General features: G+C 39.0%; 1 protein-coding gene across 1 annotated transcript in view; it reads left to right on the top strand.

Annotated features, from left to right (window-relative positions):
• LOC127099673 (uncharacterized) overlaps positions 1-17,715 on the top strand; it is a 40,734-nt gene extending 23,019 nt beyond the window's left edge. The window contains exons 3-5 of the mRNA XM_051037403.1: positions 17,294-17,439; positions 17,558-17,599; positions 17,686-17,715. Coding sequence (XP_050893360.1) covers positions 17,294-17,439; positions 17,558-17,599; positions 17,686-17,715 — 218 coding nt within the window. The remainder of the gene's footprint in view (positions 1-17,293; positions 17,440-17,557; positions 17,600-17,685) is intronic.
• The last annotated feature ends 250 nt before the right edge of the window (positions 17,716-17,965 follow it).

Genomic DNA, 17,965 nt, shown 5'->3' on the forward strand with positions numbered 1-17,965 from the left:
GATTTTCTAAGTTGGCGTTACCGTTAACGATGTTGACTAGAAAGGGCCAAGCGTTTGTTTGGGATTCAAAATGTGAAGAAGGTTTCCAAGAGTTAAAGAGAAGGTTAACTACTGCTCCTATTCTGATATTACCAAGTCCATCGGAACCATTTGAGGTTTACTGTGAAGCTTCATTGTTGGGTTTGGGTGGTGTTTTGATGCAGAATAAGCAGGTTGTAGCTTATGCTTCGAGACAACTGAAGGTTCATGAGAGGAACTATCCGACACACGATTTAGAGTTGGCAGCTGTGGTATTTGTTCTGAAGTTATGGAGGCATTACTTGTATGGGTCAAGATTTGAGGTTTTCAGTGACCATAAAAGTTTAAAGTATTTGTTTGATCAGAAAGAGCTGAATATGAGACAGAGGAGATGGTTAGAGTTTCTGAAGGATTATGACTTTGGTTTGAATTACCATCCGGGTAAAGCAAACGTAGTGGCTGATGCATTGAGTCGGAAATCATTGCATATGTCTATGTTAATGGTTAAGGAATTGGATTTAATTGAGCAGTTTAGAGACTTGAGTTTGGTGTGTGAGAGTACTCACAATAGTGTTAAATTGGGAATGTTGAAGTTAACGAGTGGTATTCTGGATGAGATTAGAGAGGGTCAGAAATCCGATGTGCTTTTGGTTGATAAGTTGACTCTAGTGAATCAAGGTCAAGGTGGTGAATTCAGAGTTGATGAGAAGGGTGTTTTGAAATTTGGTAATCGGGTGTGTATTCCGGATGTTACCGAACTTAAGAAGAGTATTCTGGAGGAAGGACATCGTAGTGGCCTGAGTATTCATCCTGGGGCTACGAAGATGTATCATGATTTGAAAAAGTTATTTTGGTGGCCGGGAATGAAAAGAGAAATTGCGAGTTTTGTTTATTCTTGTTTGACTTGTCAGAAGTCAAAGATTGAGCATCAGAAGCCGTCTGGGCTAATGCAACCGTTGGCTATTCCAGAGTGGAAGTGGGATAGTATCAGTATGGATTTTGTTTCTGGTTTACCGAGGACAATTAAGAATTTTGAAGCTATTTGGGTGATTGTTGACAGATTGACAAAATCGGCTCATTTCATTCCGATCAGAATGGATTATCCGTTAGAGAGATTAGCTGAGTTGTATATTGAGAAAATTATAAGTTTGCATGGTATTCCGTCGAGTATTGTTTCGGACAGAGATCCTAGATTTACATCGAAGTTCTGGGAAGGTTTGCAGAGGGCTTTGGGAACTAAGCTGAGATTGAGTTCTGCATATCATCCGCAGACTGATGGTCAGACTGAGAGGACGATTCAGTCACTGGAGGATCTTTTGAGGGCTTGTGTTTTGGAAAAGGGAGGTGCTTGGGATTGTTATTTACCTTTGATTGAGTTTACCTACAACAATAGTTTTCATTCGAGCATTGGTATGGCACCGTTTGAAGCTTTGTATGGTAGGAGATGTCGGACACCTTTATGTTGGTATGAGTCCGGTGAGAGTGCTGTGGTTGGACCGGAGATTGTTCAACAAACTACGGAAAAGATTAAGATGATTCAGGAGAAGATGAGGATTGCTCAGAGTCGTCAGAAGAGTTATCACGACAAGAGGAGGAAGTCACTTGAGTTTCAAGAGGGAGATCATGTGTTTCTTCGTGTTACTCCGATAACTGGGGTTGGTCGAGCTTTGAAGTCGAAGAAGTTGACACCTCGATTTATTGGTCCTTATCAGATTTTGGAGAGGATAGGGGAGGTAGCCTATCTGTCGCACCTCGAAAAAAATGGGGATACGACTTCAAAGCGAAGCGCGATCGCACGCTCGCAATGATGGACTGAACAGAGTCGCCACCGAACTTTATTTATTCCCAAAAATGGGAAAAGGAAAATATCGATAAAACCTCTAAAAGAAAGGATAAGATATGGTCATCGCAACCAATATCAGGGTTCGGGAGTCGATTACGCAAGGGGAAGGTATTAGCACCCCTCACGTCCGTTGTACTCAACGGGAACCATTAGGTCAGTTGTGTGCATTAATGTTAGTTTGAAATGTTAGGCTTTTCAATTTATTAGGTGGGAAAGAAAGAATAAAAGAAAGGAAAATGTTTTTGGATTTTTGACGAAGGACTAAACCTAAGTTTTTTATTAGTGGGCCTGACAAGATTCATAAATCCTACTCCTACGTATCTCAAAAGAGAAATCAAGGCTTACGTAGTTCTGGGTAGAAAAATGTTTGTTTGTTGGTCAATTTTAGCGAAAGCTATACTGTATTAATCGACGAAAACATTGTTTTACCCAAAAACAGATGAGGAGTGGACGCATACCACACATTGAACGGATTTATAAATCTACATTCGGAAAAGCGTCATTTATCTCTACTCAACAATCGTGGCCGAAACATTGTTTTGTATCACATAAGACAATATATCTTTCATTTTAGAAAAGGGTTTTTGATTAATCGCACGGCGGCGAGAAAAGAGTCTGATCGGTTGGATGTATTTTGAGTGATGGCGAGAACTTGGATGAGCGAGATATACATCTCGAATCCTAGCCTCAGGAGTGCATGGTATACACCATGTTCCATTTCCATCTTTATTGAAAAAGGTTAAGGTAGGAATTAGGTATTTTGGAGTTTGAAAGACGAGTACCTGTGACCTACAAGCTCTTACAGCTTGGGTCTAATACTCGGGACTACGTCTGGACATTCCACCCAGGCAGTCTGTTTCTTTCCAATATTGCTAAGAAAATGATTCAAATATTTATGAGTATTTTGGAGGGAAGACGAATATTTATGGCTTGCAAGCTCTTACAACTTGAGCCTAATATTCGGGATTACGACTGGACATTCCATCCAGGTAATCTTTTTCTTCACGTTTTATTTAGAAGGTGATTTGGGATATTTACGGATATTTTGACGAGAAGACGAATATTTATGACTTACAAGCTCTTACAGCTTGAGCCTAATATTCGGGATTACAACTGGATATTCCCTCCAGGTAATCTTTTTCTTCCAACTTTGTTAAGAAGAGGTTTTGAATCTTGGAGTGTGAAAGAGAAGACGAATATTTATGGCTTGCAAGCTCTTACAGCTTGAGCCTAATATTCGGGATTACGACTGGATATTACATCCAGGTAATCTTTTTCTTCCAACTTTATTTAGAAAACAATTTGAATATTTGGAATGTTAAGAGAAGACGAATATTTATGGCTTGCAAGCTCTTACAGCTTGAGCCTAATATTCGGGATTACGACTGGATATTCCCTCCAGGTAATCTTTTTCTTCCAACTCTATTAAGAAAATGATTTTTGAATATTAGAGTGTTAAAGAGAAGACAAATATTAACGGCTTGCAAGCTCTTACAGCTTGTGCCTAATATTCGGGATTACGACTGGACATTCCATCCAGGTAATCTTTTTCTTCACATTTTATTTAGAAAGCGATTTGAATATTAAAGAGAAGACGAATATTAACGGCTTACAAGCTCTTACAGCTTGAGCCCAATATTCGGGATTACGACTGGATATTCCATCCAGGTAATCTTTTTCTTCCAACTTTATTTAGAAAATGATTTGAATATTAAATTAAAACAATTAAAGTATCGAGGTTTGAAATTATTGAAAGTTAAGTTGATGTTGCTTAAGAGCTCATTGTAAGAAGGCCCAAGAGTAAGCCATGTGAGGTTGATGGCGATGCTTTAAAAGCAATCGACTTATAAGGGTATGGAAATGGGCTCTACGTCGAATCGAGAGTTAGGTGATTTACCTTTATTATTATTTATTTTTTTTGAATGGTTTTTCTTTTCATCAAGGAAAATGAGACGACTTATCATGATTGTAAGAGACCTCACACATAAAATCAATAATTCGTACAAATGCATGGACAAGCACAAATATAATGATTCTCGTAAATCCCAAAATAAATAAATAATTACCTAAATAATATTAATAAGATAAAATAAGAATAAATAAAATAAATAATAAGAGAAACATGTTAGTTAAATGGTAAGGCTAGATAATTAAATATGAGAATTAAATAAAATATGAGGAAATCAAAAATGTGGAAGAACTATCATAACACACCTGGGTATCGAATCCAGGACTTAAGAAGAGATAAACTATCTCCCTATCCACCTGGCCATGAGCAGTTGATTAGAAATGCTCTTAAGCCAACGATATAAAGCACACTTTTAAATGGAGTTTTTTTAAAAAAAATATAAAAAGAATGGGCAGCGGATGAATGGGCTCGGAGCGGGTTATAGGCCTTCAAAACATAAACCGACCCAACAAAAAAACAGAAACTCAAACATTGAGCAAATACCTAGCCGCCCCACATGCTTCGGTTCCCTCAAGAGAAAGTCCCAACAACAACCAGTAATTAATGATGCACACTTAAACGAAAAGTCAGGACCTTTGGATGGAAAAGAGACTGACCCAAAGTCATTAAGTAATCCCAGTTCACAAAACGGATAAAAATGAGAATAACAATGCCAAACCAAACAACCTTCTTCCAAAAGCAAATTTCTCTTTAATAAATGAAAATCAAACACGCACCAAACAAAGATGATGAATCTGCAGCTCGAAAAGAAAGCGAAGCAAATCGCGATGAACATACACACCCCCTATTTACTCATCTTAGGAACCGAACCGAATCGCTACTCGTTGGGATCGAATAAACAAGGTAAACAACATGATTCAAGAAGGAAGGTTTACCGTGACAACGAGATCGCACGACTGAAGGGAAGGTAACGTCGTCTGCGGGAGCTTGCTCGCGTTCCACCCTTGGGTAAAGGTCTTGTTAATCTTCCGCCGTTTTGCCTTCTTTTTGTCAAGAACTTATTTTCTAGGGTTTTTTCTTAAATTTTTGAACAGTAGCCGCCTTCTCTCTCTCCATTTTTTTTCGTCTCTCCGCTTCTTTCTGATTAGGTTTCTTTTATATTCACCCTGTTTAGGGTTTTGAACTGGTTCCTCAGATCAAAAGGGCAACCTGCGAAATCCTTTAGGGCGCTCAGTTTGCACTGGTCTATTTGGATGTTTGGTTTTGGAAAAGGTATGCTGAACTCATGCTTTTCCCTCTATTTTGTCTCTATGCCATTTTTGGGATTTTTTCGAATTTTAACTGTTTGCTTTGGTTACTGATGTTACTGCAGTGAAATTTGGAGCAAAACTTCTTCGTTCAATGACTGTTACATTTTCGTCATGCAGGTCTTGGAACCAAAGAACCAAATGCCTTGTCCAAATTCTTCGTAAAATACTTGCGTTCGGAGCGGGAATGATATCCGAAGGTGCCAGCATAGTATGTTGAACCTGAATCTTTGGTCTTGAGGATTATAGATGCAAAAAGGTTATCATGAGCAGCATTCGATTCTGCATTTGTACTTGATACGATCTTGCGATGTGTTTGTGGTTTGCAGGTTTTTGTTGCAAAGGAATCTTGGACTGGGATTGGCCATGAAGTTTAAATTTTTATGGCTTTGTGGCATGTTGCGAATTTCATCTTTGACATGAGCTGAACTGAATTGTTTTTTTTATTGAATTGCAGGGACTAACTTCTGGCAGGATAGCAATGTAGATCAGTTGTAACCTGTAAAATGAGTTGCTACATAGCAATATGATTCTTTGTTCTTGAGACAACACATGTAAGGTTTCAACAATTGGATTTTTGTTTAACAGAAACATTGCCTTCTTTTATTTCATTATCTTGTCTGGGTTGGTTCTCTTTAACCCAGTTGTAGCTGCTGCCGATTCTCCACAATCACTATTATTACTTTTTCATTTATTACAAGTGATGTAACAGTAACAGGAACAAGCACCATTTTGCAGGCTTAGAGCTAGTGCTGGTGTTGATGCAGCAGTAGGATAGCTCTGGGGTTGGCATCAAGTAGTTGATGCAGTTTTACACCAGAATTAGGTTTGTCCTCACAGAAACCATTCTCTTCCTCTGCAGTTCTATCACCAGAGTTTGAATTATTAACTCTTGATAGCAAGTTCTCTGTATTTACAGGTGTAGCTCTCTTGCTGATGACGACTTTGGAAGCTTCTTTTTTCTTCGGGCACCAACGCATCTTTATGACCGGATTTCGTGTCTGATTCACTGAACATTGATAATGAAAGCAGCGACACCGTTGACATCCACGTCCATTTGAGATCTCATCTTCTTATCATCGTGGGATGACTTTCTATTCGAACCATTGATCGGAAGAACTTCAATATTTTCCTTGGAGTATCCTGATATGTAGTTTTCTTTCCTTACTGAAATGAGATCACCAACGGTTTTGTTAAGGTCAAACGATTGTATTGCTTTTCCGAACAAATAACAAGTTTATTGTGGATGTTAGAAAATGCCAAATGTAATGCTTTTCCTCAACCATGGAACTTGATCCCATACTAATGATAAGGATCAGGATGCCAAGGAAAATGAACACTTTATCCAAACCATGGCTTCGTATGATTTTCAACATCTTGAATCTCCTGAGTAAGAATTTTTTTATCGATAACAAATAGAAGTTTCACAAGTATCAAGCATGATGCGATCAAAACAGCAACTCCAAAAGCAAGTAAACTAACTGGTCTATCCGTTGCTTTGTGTGAAAGCCACTCGCTTGCTCTGCTGAGAAATTCATGACATGCTGCAACAGTGGTGTTGTAACCTTCTGTAGTATTAGACTTTATGACTGCTTCAGCCTTCCAGGTATCATGAAGAGTGGCAGCACTTAAATATAAGCAACCAAAACAACTTCTCTTTGCTATTTTCGCATTCACTAATTGTGGGTCCACTATTAGTAATAAAAGCATCACATGGAAATTTTCTATAAGACAATTTAGGCAATTATGTTTGAAGTAATCTGAATAACTGCCATGAGTTCAACATGCAGCGCCCTCAAATTTTGTTTATCTGTCATAGAGTCGACCATTTGAGAGATCAAAACACCAATATTGTTTTTGGGAATTGGCACACCAAAAAGTAAAGCTAATGTTGTTGCAAGGTCATCCTCCATGATTACCACTTTTTGTCATTTCAAGGTCATTGATTACATTAGCTCACAACAAAAATCCATATCATATTGTGATTGTGCATCTGTACAACAACTGAGAAGCAAAGTATATGTCTGCAAAGAAAGCCTTAGGCCGAGAGCTACCATGCAATCGATGTACCCTAAGAAAATGCACTGAGAAGTGGATTGCAAGTTGGTACATTCGGAAGCCAACCAGCTCTGAGCATTGCTCCGTACCATTCCCAAGCCTTCTCAACATCACCAGCCTTTGATGCACATTTATTTCCTTAGGATCCAAACATAAAGTTTGCACATGAGGATCAGTAGCTTCGACCCAATGCCCCCTTCAGATTTAAATCCAAATTATAGAACATGATTGAGACTCCTTTTGTGTTTCCCTTGAATTATCTATTAAAATCCATGCAAATAAAGGATGGCCTTCGGCCACTAGCTTGATTCCGACGATAACCAGGCTTGGTCCCTCTTGAAAAACTCAACATGATAATAACTCTCCCTAAAAACATGGTAAACCACTGGAATCTCCTTGAATCAAATAATGTTTATCAAAGCCTTTCATGACTAATATTCTTGACCACATATTCTAATCCAAACACAATAATCCTCGAATTCCTTGATTACCACCGACGCGGAATGTGTCTATGTATCCAAATATGTTGACGGTAAAACCTCGCCTTGAATGCGCACAACACAACGAGGTGCACCCATAATAGAAAAGGAGACCACTTGACGCGCATGAAAAGGAGTACCATTTTAGAGGAACAAAATCATGAGGAATAAATAATGAATGAAATGATGATACGAATATCAGGGTCAAAATCAGGGTGTGACAGTTGCCCCTATTTAAATATCTTCAACTAGAGAATATGAAGCAGGACACTCTTCATATGATCATAGTGGGAGATGGTTAAATACTAAGAAGACCCGGATTTTGATCCTGAATCCCTATGACATGATGTGATATGATATGATATGATATGATATGATATGATATGCATGGATGAAGGGCTCTATATTTCTTGTGATTTTTATCTGCTAGGGATATGGTGAGCCCCTGACAGGAGATGCTACTAGACAGACCAAACCTGTGGGGAATACTGCTGATCCACAGGGAGACAGACAAATGGTAATAAACAACTTGCTGGGGAAACAGTCCTGCTGGAGAATCAGACACACACTGGGGAGTATTCAAAGTGAGATTTGATAAACGACACTTGGGATACAAGAGGTTTCGGTAGTAAGTTCACATATGACTTACTAACCCGAATCAAGGAAAAGATGCTACAACCAGTTCACATATGACCTGACAACGCTGGGGAATATCAAGAAGAAAAACTCTTCAGAACAGGTTCATGTATGACCTGACACCGGAATAAGGGTTCAACAACAGGTTCATACATGACCTGAATGGTATTGAACAAAGAATCTTCAGAGCAGGTTCAAGTATGACCTGACACCGGAATAAGGGGGTTCAACAACAGGTTCATACATGACCTGAATAGGATTGAACAAAGAATCTTCAGAGCAGGTTCAAGTATGACCGGACCCCGGAATAAAAGGTTCAACAACAGGTTCATACATGACCTGAATAGGATTGAACAAAGAATCTTCAGAGCAGGTTCAAGTATGACCGGACCCCGGAATAAAAAGGTTCAACAACAGGTTCATACATGACCTGAATAGGATTGAACAAAGAATCTTCAGAGCAGGTTCAAGTATGACCGGACCCCGGAATAAAAAGGTTCAACAATAGGTTCATACATGACCTGAATAGGATTGAACAAAGAATCTTCAGAGCAGGTTCAAGTATGACCGGACCCCGGAATAAAAAGGTTCAACAACAGGTTCATACATGACCTGAATAGGATTGAACAAAGAATCTTCAGAGCAGGTTCAAGTATGACCTAACACCGGAATAAAGCTCAATGACAGGTTCAGATATGACCTGAACGGTATTGAACAAACTTTGGAAAAACTCTTCAGAGCAGGTTCAAGTATGACCTGACACCGGAATAAGGGTTCAACGACAGGTTCATATATGACCTGAATGGTATTGAACAAAAGTTGGAAAAACTCTTCAGAGCAAGTTCAAGTATGACCTGACCCCGGAATAAAAGGTTCAACAACAGGTTCATACATGACCTGAATGGTATTGAACAAAAATTGGAAAAACTCTTCAGAGCAGGTTCAAGTACGACCTGACCCCGGAATAAGGGTTCAACAACAGGTTCATACATGACCTGAATAGGATTGAACAAAGAATCTTCAGAGCAGGTTCAAGTACGACCGGACCCCGGAATAAAAGGTTCAACAACAGGTTCATATATGACCTGAATAGGATTGAACAAAGAATCTTCAGAGCAGGTTCAAGTATGACCGGACTCCGGAATAAAAGGTTCAACAACAGGTTCATACATGACCTGAATAGGATTGAACAAAGAATCTTCAGAGCAGGTTCAAGTATGACCGGACCCCGGAATAAAAAGGTTCAACAACAGGTTCATACATGACCTGAATAGGATTGAACAAAGAATCTTCAGAGCAGGTTCAAGTATGACCGGACCCCGGAATAAAAAGGTTCAACAACAGGTTCATACATGACCTGAATAGGATTGAACAAAGAATCTTCAGAGCAGGTTCAAGTATGACCGGACCCCGGAATAAAAAGGTTCAACAACAGGTTCATACATGACCTGAATAGGATTGAACAAAGAATCTTCAGAGCAGGTTCAAGTATGACCGGACCCCGGAATAAAAAGGTTCAACAACAGGTTCATACATGACCTGAATAGTATTGAACAAAACAGAGAAACTCTTCAGAGCAAGTTCAAGTATGACCTGACCCCGGAATAAAAGCTCAACAACAGGTTCATACATGACCTGAATAGTATTGAACAAAAATTGGATTTGAAAATGACTGCGAAAACCGGATGTGGGTTTAAGGGCACCAAATACAAACTAGAATCAAAGGTCAAAGGATCTAGGATCGACAACAAGACCTGGGTCAATGCAAAATGAGCACGAAGTACATTTCGGCTATGCATGATTTGAATTTCCTTTTATACATGATATATGAATGATCATGATTATGAGAATGCTGACACTGGGCAGACTGGGAGTTTGTAAAGGTTTTTTATGGAAGCTCACGATTCCTCAACACCGAGAACTCAACCAAATATTTTATGATAGATGTTGTCAAAGGAGAATTCTATCCAGCTTGATAGCCACAACTTAGCCAATGAGATCCTTTTCAAGGATCAACGAATCGTGCTAGCATAGTTTTCGGGCACTCGTCTTAAACTCAATAGTTGTTGACGTATGGCAGAATTTGTTTGAGCAGTTTGAAAGCACGAAGAAAGAAGTTATGCCCCTCTGTGGCTCATCTTGCCCCAGTTTGTTGGGTCTTTGGAAATGTTCATCTTGAAAGTGGGTTTGGAAACAAATTGCCATGAGACTACCTCGAGATGGCTTGCCCCAAGTGTTTGAAACTTGCAATGGTTTGAACTTGACTAACCAAATGTTGGAATGGTAGACTCTTGATTGATTGTCCTTTGGATAGTTGGACTCATTGAGCTCTGAGGTGGCTTGCCCCGGTCTAAGTCTTGAAGCAAATCACTCTTGGCTAACTGAACCTTGGAGTGATTGGACTTACTGAGCTCTGAGGTGGCTTGCCCCGGTCTGATTCTTGAAGCAGATTACTCTTGGCTAGATGACCCTTAGGGTGACTAGCTCGAATTAACTGATGCTCAAAGTGATTTGCCCCTGAATAGACTTCTTTCACTCCATCAAGTTCCTCAACTGTGTATTGAATTTCTTTGATGCTAAGTGTTGACTCGCAAATAAGATTGTTCATTCAAAAATGGTAATTTCAATTCAATGCTTATGCAAAAATTTGAAATCAAAATTTATTGATATGAACGGGTGAAATACAGTGAACGAGTCGTTGATAAGAACACAATGGTGATCGAGTCATTCACAGTATGCAAATTGGTGCTATCAAATGGTTAACAAAAATCGTTTGGAGTCAAGTTAACACAACCTTGTTATAGTATGCTTTCAAAATAAACCCTGCCTCAATTAGGTCTTTTAAGGGTTGCAACGTGGTCTGGTTCACGGTTTCTTGAAACAAAAGGATGTAAGGCTCAAAATTTTTTTTTACCCACCCCTTCTTCTTGATGATCTCCAGATCCTACGTTCAGTTAATTCAATACACGCATTCGACTTCCAAGATGGTTCGAAGGTGTGATGAGGATTCAAGACGAATTTTCTTGAAATGGCAGTCACCTTATTTTGTTTTTGTCGAGGATTTAACGACCTTTTTTGATTGTTTTTCCTTATCCCTGATTTTTCTTGGACTACTTCTTTGAAGCTTTCGGTCCATCGGGATGCCCTAACTTTTGCCTAAGTCATTTCGTGGTACTTGATTTAGCGGGCTTTTTTTTTAATTCTTTAAAGGTATTGACTGCCACATTATTGGTGGATAAGGAATAACCAACACTAATTTTAGCTTTTCTTAACTTCCTCGACACTCCAACATGTGCGCGAAGGATAACATGTGGTTGAACCTAATTGGAGGGTGTTCATATGGACGATTTTTTTGAAAGATCGACTGCATGATCAAACTATCTGAACATAACTACCCTGCCACAGGTTAAGATTAAGGGTTTTAGATCCGAAACAAACACCAACTTCTAGGCTCAAAGTGGTTGACTAGGGATTAACTCCTTATCTCTTCAGTGTTTGGGGATTTGAAACAATGCCTTACATCATCGACAAGGTTTTACTCAAAAGCATACCACAACAATTTCAGGTGTTTCATTTTCATCATCCTCCCTCCAATCTTTGTTAACACAACAGTTTCATAAACAAAAGTGAATGAGAGGAGTATTTTTGTTTTTTTAACATAAATGAAAAACGAGTGAATACGAATGGATCAATTCAAAAGATGCATAAACATTTCATTAATCTTACCAATTCAAATAAAACAACAATGTTTAAAAGCAAATAACAACCAACATGCAAAGAAACTACAAAAGAAGTGTTGAAACAACCAAATGATTGCCAGCTTTAGGGAATTGACTTCTTCAAACTTGAAGATTGGGATCAACCAGCTTTTTGACATGATGATCTTCAAATTCTTTTCTTTCAATCTCATCGTCGAACGCAACTCACTTCTCCTTTTCTTTCATTGGTATAGGTCGTGACATTGGAAATCCAAGGCGGTATCTCAATGCTCTTACCAGGAAACAATGATAGCTCACTAGCCACATCCCTGACATCTTCCTTGTGGTACAAAACCTTGAGGGGTCTCAAGGGTCCTTTCCCTTTCTCATTATCTGGCCCAGAAATCAAGGTATATGTACCTGAGCCTTCCTCCTCGAGTGTTGGTGACCTTATGTCAATTAATCCTTGCAGCTTGAGCTTAAAACTCATGCATTCCTCGATGGAGTGCCCCATTGTTCCAGTATGGTATTCGCACTTGATCTTCGGGTGATCTTCTTCAAAAACTAAGCTCTTTTTGTTAATCAGTCCTCGTACCAAGGCTTTTAGCACAAAGCAAGAATCTAGGTCATGTCCCAATGCCCCTTTATGGAATTCACATGTTGCATTTGGATTGTACCATGGCAGGTATGGTGACACAGGCGTGAGAGCTCGAGGTGTCACCAAAGCATTTTGGATCAGTTGCGGGTAGAGCTTGCTATATGGCACCGGAATCGAGTCATTGTGATCCTTGTTCCCCTTGTTCTGATTCTGATTTTTGTTCTGAACCTGGCTTTGGTGACTTTGAGGAGCAATAGCCAGAGGAGGTTGATGATGACGCCTCGAGGGAGGTCCATATACTGGTAAATGAGAAGTTGCCACATAGAACTTCCCTTGACTTGGGGTAACACCAGATGGGTGCGGGGTAATAGCTCTCTTTGTTGCAGCAATGTATATTGGGTGACCCTCTTTTCTCAACAAGACTTGCAGGGTTTCCAAGACCCATCTCATTTGGCTCTTCAAAAGATTAAGTTCCCCCTTTAGTGCTTCTTGGCCTTTCCTTAGCTCGTCCATCATCTCTTGAGACATGGTTCTTTGTTCTAAACGCGTGTTGAGAATCACTTTGCTTCACGGACAAAAGATGGATGAGTTTTTTTTTGGTATTTTGTCTGGAAAATAACATGCATTATGATGCGATGCAAATGCAATGGAATGCGAATGAATGCAATGCAAGCCATGCACATTTGTTTTTTTTATACACGGGTTCAAAAGTCTGAGGTACTGATAAATTTGATTGCTTTTCCAAAACGGGGTTCTCACCGGGTATGATCTAGGGTTACAAAGGTTCCTAGAGTCATGGATCCATTAGACTGTTTGCTACCTGCGGCAACTTACTTGCCGGGCATCAACTCCATCTAAAGAATCTACTCTAAGTGAGGTTCTCGCATCGATCCAACGAGAAATACATCTCGCAGACCCACACTACGCAACCATCTTTCCTAGTTGGGCAAAGAACTAAGGTTCTACAAATGGTTCTCAGAGTCATGGATCCTAAAGAAAATATCGAAGCTTACGGCAACTTACTTGCCGAGCGACAACATCCCCTCAAGAATCTACTCTAAGTAAGGTTCTCGTACCGACCCAACGAGAAATACATCTCGCGGACCCGCACTACTCAACCTCGTCCTATCTTATGTTTTTACTCGAGACTCGGGTAAAAAGTCTTTCCCACATGGTTTGCAATCAGAGTATCCAAGTACCAAACCATAATCGAACCAATACGACAGATTCATATCAATATGACAATAGAGATAGTAAAAACAATAAGGAAAAGCCATATAGGTAATCAAACAAAGGCACACAAACGACCTAACTAGGCTTGACTCACTTAGGGATGTTCTTTTCCCCAGCAGAGTCGCCATCTGTCGCACCTCGAAAAAAATGGGGATACGACTTCAAAGCGAAGCGCGATCGCACGCTCGCAATGATGGACTGAACAGAGTCGCCACCGAACTTTATTTATTCCCAAAAATGGGAAAAGGAAAATATCGATAAAACCTCTAAAAGAAAGGATAAGATATGGTCATCGCAACCAATATCAGGGTTCGGGAGTCGATTACGCAAGGGGAAGGTATTAGCACCCCTCACGTCCGTTGTACTCAACGAGAACCATTAGGTCAGTTGTGTGCATTAATGTTAGTTTGAAATGTTAGGCTTTTCAATTTATTAGGTGGGAAAGAAAGAATAAAAGAAAGGAAAATGTTTTTGGATTTTTGACGAAGGACTAAACCTAAGTTTTTTATTAGTGGGCCTGACAAGATTCATAAATCCTGCTCCTACGTATCTCAAAAGAGAAATCAAGGCTTACGTAGTTCTGGGTAGAAAAATGTTTGTTTGTTGGTCAATTTTAGCGAAAGCTATACTGTATTAATCGACGAAAACATTGTTTTACCCAAAAACAGATGAGGAGTGGACGCATACCACACATCGAACGGATTTATAAATCTACATTCGGAAAAGCGTCATTTATCTCTACTCAACAATCGTGGCCGAAACATTGTTTTGTATCACATAAGACAATATATCTTTCATTTTAGAAAAGGGTTTTTGATTAATCGCACGGCGGCGAGAAAAGAGTCTGATCGGTTGGATGTATTTTGAGTGATGGCGAGAACTTGGATGAGCGAGATATACATCTCGAATCCTAGCCTCAGGAGTGCATGGTATACACCATGTTCCATTTCCATCTTTATTGAAAAAGGTTAAGGTAGGAATTAGGTATTTTGGAGTTTGAAAGACGAGTACCTGTGACCTACAAGCTCTTATAGCTTGGGTCTAATACTCGGGACTATGTCTGGACATTCCACCCAGGCAGTCTGTTTCTTTCCAATATTGCTAAGAAAATGATTCGAATATTTATGAGTATTTTGGAGGGAAGAGGAATATTTATGGCTTGCAAGCTCTTACAGCTTGAGCCTAATATTCGGGATTACGACTGGACATTCCATCCAGGTAATCTTTTTCTTCACGTTTTATTTAGAAGGTGATTTGGGATATTTACGGATATTTTGACGAGAAGACGAATATTTATGACTTACAAGCTCTTACAGCTTGAGCCTAATATTCGGGATTACAACTGGATATTCCCTCCAGGTAATCTTTTTCTTCCAACTTTGTTAAGAAGAGGTTTTGAATCTTGGAGTGTGAAAGAGAAGACGAATATTTATGGCTTGCAAGCTCTTACAGCTTGAGCCTAATATTCGGGATTACGACTGGATATTACATCCAGGTAATCTTTTTCTTCCAACTTTATTTAGAAAACAATTTGAATATTTGGAATGTTAAGAGAAGACGAATATTTATGGCTTGCAAGCTCTTACAGCTTGAGCCTAATATTCGGGATTACGACTGGATATTCCCTCCAGGTAATCTTTTTCTTCCAACTCTATTAAGAAAATGATTTTTGAATATTAGAGTGTTAAAGAGAAGACAAATATTAACGGCTTGCAAGCTCTTACAGCTTGTGCCTAATATTCGGGATTACGACTGGACATTCCATCCAGGTAATCTTTTTCTTCACATTTTATTTAGAAAGCGATTTGAATATTAAAGAGAAGACGAATATTAACGGCTTACAAGCTCTTACAGCTTGAGCCCAATATTCGGGATTACGACTGGATATTCCATCCAGGTAATCTTTTTCTTCCAACTTTATTTAGAAAATGATTTGAATATTAAATTAAAACAATTAAAGTATCGAGGTTTGAAATTATTGAAAGTTAAGTTGATGTTGCTTAAGAGCTCATTGTAAGAAGGCCCAAGAGTAAGCCATGTGAGGTTGATGGCGATGCTTTAAAAGCAATCGACTTATAAGGGTATGGAAATGGGCTCTACGTCGAATCGAGAGTTAGGTGATTTACCTTTATTATTATTATTTTTTTTTTGAATGGTTTTTCTTTTCATCAAGGAAAATGAGACGACTTATCATGATTGTAAGAGACCTCACACATAAAATCAATAATTCGTACAAATGCATGGACAAGCACAAATATAATGATTCTCGTAAATCCCAAAATAAATAAATAATTACCTAAATAATATTAATAAGATAAAATAAGAATAAATAAAATAAATAATAAGAGAAACATGTTAGTTAAATGGTAAGGCTAGATAATTAAATATGAGAATTAAATAAAATATGAGGAAATCAAAAATGTGGAAGAACTATCATAACACACCTGGGTATCGAACCCAGGACTTAAGAAGAGATAAACTATCTCCCTATCCACCTGGCCATGAGCAGTTGATTAGAAATGCTCTTAAGCCAACGATATAAAGCACACTTTTAAATGGAGTTTTTTTAAAAAAAATATAAAAAGAATGGGCAGCGGATGAATGGGCTCGGAGCGGGTTATAGGCCTTCAAAACATAAACCGACCCAACAAAAAAACAGAAACTCAAACATTGAGCAAATACCTATCCGCCCCACATGCTTCGGTTCCCTCAAGAGAAAGTCCCAACAACAACCAGTAATTAATGATGCACACTTAAACGAAAAGTCAGGACCTTTGGATGGAAAAGAGACTGACCCAAAGTCATTAAGTAATCCCAGTTCACAAAACGGATAAAAATGAGAATAACAATGCCAAACCAAACAACCTTCTTCCCAAAGCAAATTTATCTTTAATAAATGAAAATCAAACACGCACCAAACAAAGATGATGAATCTGCAGCTCGAAAAGAAAGCGAAGCAAATCGCGATGAACATACACACCCCCTATTTACTCATCTTAGGAACCGAACCGAATCGCTACTCGTTGGGATCGAATAAACAAGGTAAACAACATGATTCAAGAAGGAAGGTTTACCGTGACAACGAGATCGCACGACTGAAGGGAAGGTAACGTCGTTTGCGGGAGCTTGCTCGCGTTCCACCCTTGGGTAAAGGTCTTGTTAATCTTCCGCCGTTTTGCCTTCTTTTTTGTCAAGAACTTATTTTCTAGGGTTTTTTCTTAAATTTTTTGAACAGTAGCCGCCTTCTCTCTCTCCATTTTTTTTCGTCTCTCCGCTTCTTTCTGATTAGGTTTCTTTTATATTCACCCTGTTTAGGGTTTTGAACTGGTTCCTCAGATCAAAAGGGCAACCTGCGAAATCCTTTAGGGCGCTCAGTTTGCACTGGTCTATTTGGATGTTTGGTTTTGGAAAAGGTATGCTGAACTCATGCTTTTTCCCTCTATTTTGTCTCTATGCCATTTTTGGGATTTTTTCGAATTTTAACTGTTTGCTTTGGTTACTGATGTTACTGCAGTGAAATTTGGAGCAAAACTTCTTCGTTCAATGACTGTTACATTTTCGTCATGCAGGTCTTGGAACCAAAGAACCAAATGCCTTGTCCAAATTCTTCGTAAAATACTTGCGTTCGGAGCGGGAATGATATCCGAAGGTGCCAGCATAGTATGTTGAACCTGAATCTTTGGTCTTGAGGATTATAGATGCAAAAAGGTTATCATGAGCAGCATTCGATTCTGCATTTGTACTTGATACGATCTTGCGATGTGTTTGTGGTTTGCAGGTTTTTGTTGCAAAGGAATCTTGGACTGGGATTGGCCATGAAGTTTAAATTTTTATGGCTTTGTGGCATGTTGCGAATTTCATCTTTGACATGAGCTGAACTGAATTGTTTTTTTTATTGAATTGCAGGGACTAACTTCTGGCAGGATAGCAATGTAGATCAGTTGTAACCTGTAAAATGAGTTGCTACATAGCAATATGATTCTTTGTTCTTGAGACAACACATGTAAGGTTTCAACAATTGGATTTTTGTTTAACAGAAACATTGCCTTCTTTTATTTCATTATCTTGTCTGGGTTGGTTCTCTTTAACCCAGTTGTAGCTGCTGCCGATTCTCCACAATCACTATTATTACTTTTTCATTTATTACAAGTGATGTAACAGTAACAGGAACAAGCACCATTTTGCA

This window comes from Lathyrus oleraceus, chromosome 1, assembly GCF_024323335.1.
Source record: "Lathyrus oleraceus cultivar Zhongwan6 chromosome 1, CAAS_Psat_ZW6_1.0, whole genome shotgun sequence".
In the NCBI taxonomy this organism is placed as follows: Eukaryota; Viridiplantae; Streptophyta; class Magnoliopsida; order Fabales; family Fabaceae; genus Lathyrus; species Lathyrus oleraceus.